General features: G+C 43.5%; 1 protein-coding gene across 2 annotated transcripts in view; it reads right to left on the reverse strand.

Moving 5' to 3' along the window:
- Window positions 1–443: 443 nt before the first annotated feature.
- Window positions 444–11,254, reverse strand: part of LOC133572963 (nucleolar protein 4-like) — a 106,329-nt gene continuing 95,518 nt past the window's right edge. The window contains exons 6-12 of one of the 2 annotated variants that reach the window (XR_009810650.1): window positions 8,719–9,137; window positions 6,674–6,871; window positions 6,423–6,611; window positions 4,308–4,421; window positions 3,893–4,163; window positions 1,499–2,009; window positions 444–1,434 (exon numbers count right to left, since the gene is read on the reverse strand). Coding sequence is in view for 1 of the 2 variants with exons in the window: in XM_061926018.1 (XP_061782002.1) it covers window positions 1,768–2,009; window positions 3,893–4,163; window positions 4,308–4,421; window positions 6,423–6,611; window positions 6,674–6,871; window positions 8,719–9,137 (1,433 nt within the window). In the remaining variant the exon portion in view is untranslated. Of the gene's footprint in view, window positions 2,010–3,892; window positions 4,164–4,307; window positions 4,422–6,422; window positions 6,612–6,673; window positions 6,872–8,718; window positions 9,138–11,254 lie in introns of both variants that reach the window. The other variant, XM_061926018.1, reaches the window with a different exon arrangement.

Below are 11,254 nucleotides of genomic sequence, written 5' to 3' on the forward strand. Positions count from 1 at the left end.
GAAAGAAAATATAAGGTATTTTATTGAACATATTATTTGCAGGCTTTTGCGGGGCCATGTAAAATGAGGGGGGGGGGGGGGGGCAGATCTGACCCGCGGGCCTTGAGTTTGACACACCAATGAGCTTGTTTATAGATGTGCAATAACACTCCTCACTTTGTGACATGATACCATGCACATTGATGAAGATATCAGACAGAAAAGTGACAGATTGTAGCCAAAGGCTGATTTCCATCTGCATGTCATTGCAAAGAAACACTAATTCAGCCCTATGGTGACTTGCATTTTTCAGGCATTTATTCTTGCTGTGTTTATCTGGCACGAGTCTAAATAATGCCGACGTTAAAACAGTCCCTGGTGCAAGGAAAGGTTGGGGACCACTCACTGGTCTAGGCCATCACTCACTGGTCTAGGCCTTCACTCACTGGTCTAGGCCATCATTCACTAGTTCAGGCCATCACTCACTAGTTTAGGCCATCACTCACTAGTCTAGGCCATCACTCACTAGTCTAGGCCATCACTCACTAGTCTAGGCCATCACTCACTAGTCTAGACCATGATCAGCTGCACTGCACACAGCTCAGCACTGCCCCCGCAGGCCTGGAGTAAATATCACCTTTGTAATTATATAATTATAGTCCCTCCCTAGCAATTAGCTCCTCCTTCATTTGGCTTATTTTTATTAGTCACACCTTGTTTTTGTTTTTTTTTAATAACAAAAAGAAAAGACAGCCATTTTTGTAACTAAAACGTCGCACGCCGAAGTAGAAAATGTAATCGAAAGCAAAACTAAGTTTTACAGCTTTTAGGCAAAACTCGGCCAAAGAGGGCGTGGCTTATGAAGGCAAAATGGAGGGTGCTCATTGGCCACGCAGACGGAATAAAAAAAAGTCAACTTAGGTGAATTTTGGTTAAGGTGGAGGTCAGAGGTCAGAGGTCAGTCTATGGCCGAAGGTTGTTAGCAGCAAGGTGAGTCACTACTTCCTCTTCCTTAGCTTTAGGTCCATGAAGAAGAAGAAGAAGGAGGTCCGAGAAAGAGGGGAAAAGGAGGCGGGGCTTTGAACAGTTGGAGGTCATCAACACGCTAATTAGCATAAACGCCCGCACACGCGTCTTCCTCGTCATCTATTTACAGCCGCGGGAACAGGAAGTGGGTGATTGAGGTATTTCCTGGTCTGGTCACGATGGCGGTCCGGGATGCATATTAAGTAGGGGGCGGGGCAAAGTGCTATCGGACACAGAGAGCTTCTATTTATAGATTTATGTACACGCAAACGCCACGTCCAATCATCTGGAGGGACGTTGGTTGGGTGAGCTGATTGTGAGCAGCAGAGGAGGAGCCCTCAGGGTCCTAGTGCCTGCCCCTAGGGCCTTAGTGTCCATCCTTAAGGTCTCAAAGCCCGCCCTCAGGGTCCTAGTGCCTGCCCTTTGGGCCTTAGTGTTCGTCCTTAAGTAACCCAAAGCCCGCCCTCAGGGTCCTAGTGCCCGCCCCTAGGACCTTAGTGTCCGTCCTTGGAGTCCCAAAGCCCACCCTCAGGGTCCGAGTGTCCTCAGGGTCCTAGTGCCTTTTCTTAGATTTTAATGTCCGTCCTTGGGGTCCCAAAGCCCGCCCTCAGGGTCCTAGTGCCCTCATGTTCCTAGTGCCCGCAAGCCTTCACAAAGCGTGTAGGAATGGCGGTGTGACACAAAGCCATCAAAGTGTGTGTGTGTGTGTGTGTGTGTGTGTGTGTGTGTGTGTGTGTGTGTGTGTGTGTGTGTGTGAGATCCTCAGTTCTGCTGCAGGATGAGGTTCTCCAGCTCGTCGGCCGAGCGCAGCAGGAAGGCGGCAGACTCCCGGTAGCCGGCGATCAGCTGACGCACGGCCGAGATCTCCGGTTGGCTGAGCTGGGCTGAGGCCCCGCCTCCTCCGCCTCCTCCGCCGCCGCCGCCGCGCCCGCCCAGGCAGTGGTTGGTTGAGGAGGCGGAGCTAGTGATGCTGGCTGAGGACTTCATGCTGAGGTCTGTGGGTCCTGATGAGGATGATGATGAAGATGATGATGATGAGGATTAAAGGAGGATGAAGATGATAGTTCAGATAATGATCATGATGATGGCAATGAGGATGTGAAAGAAGATGAGGATGATGATGAAGATGATGGTGATGGCGATATTGCCGAGGAGGATGAGAAGGAAGGTGATGATGAGGATGATCAAGTGGAGGATGGTGATGAAGATGACGAGAATGGTGGCGATGATAATGATGATGATGATGAGGATTTTGATGAAGGTGATGAGGAGGAGGATGATGTTGATGAAGGTGATGATGATGAGGAGGAGGAGGAGGAGGATGATGATGATAATAAGAATGATGGTGACAAGCATGATGAGGAAGATGAAGGATGATAGTGACGATGAGGATAATGGCGATGATAATGATGATGATGATGAGGATTTTGATGATGTTGATGAAGGTGATGATGATGATGAGGAGGAGGAGCATGATGATGAGGATGTTGATGATGATGATGATAATAAGAATGATGGTGACAAGCATGATGAGGAAGATGAAGGATGACAGTGACGATGAGGATAATGGTGATGATGATGAGGATGATGGTGATGAGGATGATGATAAGGAAGATGATGTTGAGGAAGATGAAAGATGATAGTGATGATGATAATGGCGATATTGCCGAGGAAGATGAGAAGGAAGGTGATGATGAGGATGATCAAGTGGAGGATGGTGATGAAGGTGATGAGAATGATGATTATGGTGGCGATGATAATGATGATGATGATGATTTTGATGAAGGTGATGAGGAGGAGGAGGAGGATGGTGGTGAGGATGATGATGTTGATGAAGGTGATGATGATGAGGATGATGAGGATGTTGATGATGATAATGAGAATGATGGTGACAAGCATGATGAGGAAGATGAAGGATGACAGTGACGATGAGGATAATGGTGATGATGATGAGGATGATGGTGATGATGAGGATGATGATAAGGAAGATGATGTTGAGGAAGATGAAAGATGATAGTGATGATGATAGTGATGATGAGGATGATGATGATAATGGCGATATTGCCGAGGAAGATGAGAAGGAAGGTGATGATGAGGATGATCAAGTGGAGGATGGTGATGAAGGTGATGAGAATGATGATTATGGTGGCGATGATAATGATGATGATGATGATGAGGATTTTGATGAAGGTGATGAGGAGGAGGAGGAGGAGGATGATGATGAGGATGTTGATGTTGATGATGATAATGAGAATGATGGTGACAAGCATGATGAGGAAGATGAAGGATGACAGTGACGATGAGGATGATGGTGATGATGATGAGGATGATGGTGATGATGAGGATGATGATGATAATGAGAATGATGGTGACAAGCATGATGAGGAAGATGAAGGATGACAGTGACGATGAGGATAATGGTGATGATGATGAGGATGATGATGAGAATGATGATTATGGTGGTGATGATAATGATGATGAGGATTTTGATGAAGGTGATGAGGAGGAGGAGGATGATGGTGGTGAGGATGATGATGTTGATGAAGGTGATGATGATGAGGAGGAGGATGATGATGATGAGGATGTTGATGATGATAATGAGAATGATGGTGACAAGCATGATGAGGAAGATGAAGGATGACAGTGACGATGAGGATAATGGTGATGATGATGAGGATGATGGTGATGATGAGGAAGATGATAAGGAAGATGATGTTGAGGAAGATGAAAGATGATAGTGATGATGATGATGATAGTGATGAGGATGATGACGAAGGCAGGGAAAGAAGAAGACAATCATCAGTTGAAATGAGAAGATGAGGTCCACTCGTGGTTTGAAGAAGGTCTCACAAACAATAATTCCAGGAAATAACTCAACAGGTCTCACCGTTGCTCTGAGCGGCGGCGCCGGTCGTCATGGAGACGGGGTGTTGCATGGCGGCGCTCAGGCCCAGGTAACCACGGTAACCGTAGCTGAGGCCGGCTCCGTTGATGTAGAGCTGAGGCTCCTGGTTGGAGAAGGCGGAGGCGGCCAGAGAGTAGGCGGAGTGCGCTAACGACGCCGGCTCCCTCAGAGCGCCGCCGCCGCCACCGCCACCACCGCCACCACCGCCACCACCGCCACCACCAATGCCCTTGTCCACAGAAATCTGCTCGTCCTGGAAGCGCACATAAGAATACATGTCAGCTTATTTGTAAACAAGAATAAGACTTTCAGAGCTAAGTAGCTGCTGGTCAAAGGACGTCAGGAGGTCGCCTACAGCCACAGCACCTACAGGACACCTATGTCTACGAAGTCGTACGTGATAAGACTCCAGGCGCATCCTCTTGGCGGCGTTGCGTGACTCGCTCTCGCAGGCAGCAGCCAGGATGTTCTCCGCCATGGCTGAGGTCAGGTGAGGTGGAGTGGGCCGAGTCTGCAGAGGAACAAGACCAGGAACAGGAACAACTTGTCATGTTTACTTCATGTAGTAACTACAACCACCACTGGAGGGCAGCAGAGACATGTAGACTATCATATATATATTTCATGTAGAAACTCCAACCACCACTGGAGGGCAGCAGAGACATGTACACTATCATATATATTTCATGTAGTAACTCCAACCACCACTGGAGGGCAGCAGAGACATGTAGACTATCATATATATTTCATGTAGTAACTCCAACCACCACTGGAGGGCAGCAGAGACATGTAGACTATCATATATATTTCATGTAGTAACTACAACCACCACTGGAGGGCAGCAGAGACATGTAGACTATCATATATATTTCATGTAGTAACTACAACCACCACTGGAGGGCAGCAGAGACATGTAGACTATCATATATATTTCATGTAGTAACTCCAACCACCACTGGAGGGCAGCAGAGACATGTAGACTATCATATATATATTTCATGTAGAAACTCCAACCACCACTGGAGGGCAGCAGAGACATGTAGACTATCATTTATATTTAATGTAGTAACTCCAACCACCACTGGAGGGCAGCAGAGACATGTAGACTATCATTTATATTTAATGTAGTAACTCCAACCACCACCGGAGGGCAGCAGAGACATGTAGACTATCATTTATATTTAATGTAGTAACTCCAACCACCACCGGAGGGCAGCAGAGACATGTAGACTATCATTTATATTTAATGTCGTAACTCCAACCACCACCGGAGGGCAGCAGAGACATGTAGACTATCATTTATATTTAATGTAGTAACTCCAACCACCACCGGAGGGCAGCAGAGACATGTAGACTATCATTTATATTTAATGTAGTAACTCCAACCACCACTGGAGGGCAGCAGAGACATGTAGACTATCATATATATTTAATGTAGTAACTCCAACCACCACTGGAGGGCAGCAGAGACATGTAGACTATCATATATATTTAATGTAGTAACTCCAACCACCACTGGAGGGCAGCAGAGACATGTAGACTATCATATATATTTAATGTAGTAACTCCAACCACCACTGGAGGGCAGCAGAGACATGTAGACTATCATTTATATTTAATGTAGTAACTCCAACCACCACTGGAGGGCAGCAGAGACATGTAAACTATCATATATATATTTAATGTAGTAACTCCAACCACACACTGGAGGGCAGCAGAGACATGTAGACTATCATTTATATTTAATGTAGTAACTCCAACCACCACTGGAGGGCAGCAGAGACATGTAGACTATCATATATATTTAATGTAGTAACTCCAACCACCACCGGAGGGCAGCAGAGACATGTAGACTATCATTTATATGTAATGTAGTAACTCCAACCACCACCGGAGGGCAGCAGAGACATGTAGACTATCATTTATATTTAATGTAGTAACTCCAACCACCACTGGAGGGCAGCAGAGACATGTAGACTATCATTTATATTTCATGTAGTAACTCCAACCACCACTGGAGGGCAGCAGAGACATGTAGACTATCATTTATATTTCATGTAGTAACTCCAACCACCACCGGAGGGCAGCAGAGACATGTAGACTATCATATATATTTCATGTAGTAACTCCAACCACCACCGGAGGGCAGCAGAGACATGTAGACTATCATTTATATTTAATGTAGTAACTCCAACCACCACCGGAGGGCAGCAGAGACATGTAGACTATCATATATATTTAATGTAGTAACTCCAACCACCACTGGACGGCAGCAGAGACATGTAGACTATCATATATATTTCATGTAGTAACTCCAACCACCACTGGAGGGCAGCAGAGAGCTGTAGACGACCATGTGTGTGTCAGGAGAGGTCTAAAAAAGGTAAAAGTTCAAGTAGCAATGATTGTCTCGCACACACACACACACACACACACACACACACACACACACACACACACACACACACACACACACACACACACACACACACACACACACTAGTATATATACCTCCATGCCGTTCTTCTTCATGCGGCGGCAGGATTTGAGGTAGGTGCGGATGCGCTTGCGAGCTCGCTCCTGGAACTCTGGGAACTGTCTGCTGCAGGACTCGATGATGGCCTGGATCTTCTCCTTGGGCTGCTTGGAGATGGGCACCATGCGGTCCAGGTTCTCGTCCACAAACAGACGCACAAACATCTGCCAGGAGACAGGCCGTCAATACGAGCCCCGCCTCCCGCGCGGACGCCACGCCCACTCACATTGAAGGCCTTCAGCCTCTCGGGGTCAACGCCCTCTGTGTCGTTGATCTTGTCGCTGTCGTCGTGCTCGTCGTGGTCGTCGTCGTCGTCGTCGGGGGCAACCTGGTGTTGGTGTTGGTGGCGTCCCGTGCTCAGGTCCTCCGCGCTCACGTCCATCTTCACGCTGTCGTAGCTGCCCCCGGAACTGTACACCGGAGACTACACACACACACACACACACACACACACACACACACACACACACACACACACACACACAAAGAGGAACTTGTTGACTTGATGAATGTGTGAGCACTCTGTGAGTGTGTTGCTCCATTATTTCACACACAAAGAGTGTGTGTGGGGAGGCATCTTGTCACACACACACACACACACACACACACACACACACACACACAACTTCCCTTCAATCAGACTTTCATTTGGGGATTATTGTTTTTTTCAGCGTTTCTACAAATGGTGTCTTTGTTTGTGTGGGTATTGATCACACTGGAGTACAAGTATTGATCACATCTGGAATGCTGGGAACATCTGGAATGTTGGAGACAATCTGGAATTTAGGAGACTATGGAATGTTGGGAACATCTGGAATGCAGGAGACCATCTAGAATACTGGGAACATCTGGAATGCTGGGAACATCTGGAATGTAGGAGACAATCTGGAATGTTGGGAACATCTGGAATCTGGAATGCTGGGAACATCTGGAATATAGAAGACAATCTGGAATGCTGGGAACATCTGGAATGTAGGAGACCATCTGGAATGCTGGGAACATCTGGAATGTAGGAGACAATCTGGAATGTTGGGAACATTTGGAATGTAGGAGACCATCTGGAATACTGGGAACATCTGGAATGTTGGGAACATCTGGAATGTAGGAGACAATCTGGAATGTAGGAGACCATCTGGAATGTTGGGAACATTTGTAATGTAGGAGACCATCTGGAATGCTGGAAACATCTGGAATGTTGGGAACATCTGGAATGTAGGAGACAATCTGGAATGTAGGAGACAATCTGGAATGCTGGGAACATCTGGAATGTAGGAGACAATCTGGAATAGTGGGAACATCTGGAATGTAGGAGACAATCTGGAATAGTGGGAACAGCTGGAATGTAGGAGACAATCTGGAATGTTGGGAACATTTGTAATGTAGGAGACCATCTGGAATACTGGGAACATCTAGAATGTTGGGAACATCTGGAATGTACGGAGACAATCTGGAATGTTGGGAACATTTGTAATGTAGGAGACCATCTGGAATGTAGGAGACAATCTGGAATGCTGGGAACATCTGGAATGTAGGAGACAATCTGGAATGTTGGGAACATCTGGAATGTAGGAGACCATCTGGAGTACTGGGAACATCTGGAATGTTGGGAACATCTGGAATGTAGGAGACTATCTGGAGTACTGGGAACATCTGGAATGTTGGGAACATCTGGAATGTAGGAGACAATCTGGAATGTTGGGAACATCTGGAATGTAGGAGACAATCTGGAATGTAGGAGACCATCTGGAATGTTGGGAACATTTGTAATGTAGGAGACCATCTGGAATGCTGGAAACATCTGGAATGTTGGGAACATCTGGAATGTAGGAGACAATCTGGAATGCTGGAAACATCTGTAATGCTGAGAACATCTGGAATGTAGGAGAATCTGGAATGTAGGAGACAATCTGTAGTGCTGAGAACATCTGGAATGTTGGGAACATCTAGAAGGTAGGAAACAATCTGGAATGCTGGGAACATCTGGAATAAAGTAGACAATCTAGAATGTAGGAGATAATCTAGAATGCTGGGAACAATCTGGAATGTTGGGAACATTCAAGAATGTAGGAGACAATCTGGAACGTTGGGAACATCTGGAGTGTAGGAGATAATCTAGAATGTAGGAGACAATGTGGAAAGTTGCGATACTTGAATGTGAGGGACGATGGTGATATTTGTGGGGGAGACAGAGAAATATCAGTGACATTTGTGATTTGTGGAGTTTGCATGGATGACATCACCGATGACGTCACCGATGACATCACTACTCACCTTGTTGCCGTAGTCCAGTCGCAGGTCGCTGCCTGTGGAGGCGTGTGTGTGCGGGGTGTGGTTCAGCGGAGCGGGCAAGGCGGGATGTGGCGCCGGCGGAGGTTTGGCGGCCAGCGGGTACTTCCTGCGAAGCTCCTCCTGCGCGTTGGGATGCAAGGCGCCCAGCAGCGCCGCCGCCGCCGCCGACACAGTGACGGGCAGGTGGGAGGAGCTCAGCGGCGTCCTCTGAGGGGGCGGGTCACTCAGGTTGACGGGCTGCTGGTCCTCGGAGGGCGAGGAGGACGACGTGGGCGTGCTGAAGTCCAGGGGGGCGGGGCCACAGTCGCCGTTGACCACCTCAGCTTCTCGGACTGCGGCGGCGTCCGTGGCGGCGGACGAGGGAGGGCTGAGGGCGGGCACGCTCTCGGACGAGGAATCATCTGGAAGCACAAAACATGCCTTTTAAAAAAGTCATATTAACACCAATCAGAATTATTGATCAACAGTTTGATCATAATTATTGATCAACAGTATAATCATAATTATTGATCAACAGTTTGATCATAATTATTGATCAACAGTTTGATCATAATTATTGATCAACAGTTTTATCATAATTATTGATCAACAGTTTAATCATAATTATTGATCAACAGTTTGATCATAATTATTGATCAACAGTTTAATCATAATTATTGATCAACAGTTTAATCATAATTATTGATCAACAGTTTGATCATAATTATTGATCAACAGTTTAATCATAATTATTGATCAACAGTTTGATCATAATTATTGATCAACAGTATAATCATAATTATTGATCAACAGTTTGATCATAATTATTGATCAACAGTTTGATCATAATTATTGATCAACAGTTTGATCATAATTATTGATCAACAGTTTGATCATAATTATTGATCAACAGTTCGATCATAATTATTAATCAACAGTTTGATCATAAATATTGATCAACAGTTTGATCATAATTATTGATCAACAGTTTAATCATAATTATTGATCAACAGTTTAATCATAATTATTGATCAACAGTTTAATCATAATTATTGATCAACAGTTTAATCATAATTATTGATCAACAGTTTAATCATAATTATTGATCAACAGTTTGATCATAATTATTGATCAATATTTTAATCATAATTATTGATCAACAGTTTAATCATAATTATTGATCAACAGTTTGATCATAATTATTGATCAACAGTTTAATCATAATTATTGATCAACAGTTTGATCATAATTATTGATCAACCGTTTAATCATTATTATTGATCAACAGTTTAATCATAATTATTGATCAACAGTTGAATCATAATTATTGATCAACAGTATAATCATAATTATTGATCAACAGTTTGATCATAATTATTGATCAACAGTTTATTCATAATTATTGATCAACAGTTTGATCATAATTATTGATCAACAGTTTGATCATAATTATTGATCAGCAGTTTGATCTTAATTATTGATCAACAGTTCAATCATAATTATTGATCAACAGTTTAATCAAAATTATTGATCAACAGTTTAATCATAATTATTGATCAACAGTATAATCATAATTATTGATCAACAGTTTGATCATAATTATTGATCAACAGTTTAATCATAATTATTGATCAACAGTTTAATCATAATTATTGATCAACAGTTTGATCATAATTATTGATCAACAGTATAATCATAATTATTGATCAACAGTTTGATCATAATTATTGATCAACAGTTTAATCATAATTATTGATCAACAGTTTAATCATAATTATTGATCAACAGTTTAACCATAATTATTGATCAATCATAATTATTGATCAACAGTTTGATCGTAATTATTGATCAACAGTTTAATCATAATTATTGATCAACAGTTTAATCATAATTATTGATCAACAGTTTGATCATAATTATTGATCAACAGTTTGATCATAATTATTGATCAACAGTTTAATCATAATTATTGATCAACAGTTTGATCATAATTATTGATCAACAGTTTAATCATAATTATTGATCAACAGTTTGATCATAATTATTGATCAACAGTTTGATCATAATTATTGATCAATATTTTAATCATAATTATTGATCAACAGTTTAATCATAATTATTGATCAACAGTTTAATCATAATTATTGATCAACAGTTTAATCATAATTATTGATCAACAGTTTTATCATAATTATTGATCAACAGTTTATTGATGATTGCATGAAAGGCAGAAATAGAAGAAAGTAAAGATGGAGGCTGAGGGAGTAGCGTATGGAGAAAAGTGTGAGGGGCGTAATGGCGAGGGCGATGTCATACGGGGGCAAGAAAGAGGTTGGGGGCGGGGCCAATGTTTTTGAGGGCGGAGTCATGAGAAGGCAGGATGATGATGAAGAGGAGGAGGAAGATGGATGATGCTATTCTTTATTTTCCACTTTCTTCATTCTGATATCAACTCTCCACTTGGACAAGATGAATGCACAAAGTCCACGTAACAACTGACGAGGGGGCGGGGCCTATTTGTTTTCTGACATAGACCCCG

Source organism: Nerophis lumbriciformis, linkage group LG01 (assembly GCF_033978685.3).
Source record: "Nerophis lumbriciformis linkage group LG01, RoL_Nlum_v2.1, whole genome shotgun sequence".
In the NCBI taxonomy this organism is placed as follows: domain Eukaryota; kingdom Metazoa; phylum Chordata; class Actinopteri; order Syngnathiformes; family Syngnathidae; genus Nerophis; species Nerophis lumbriciformis.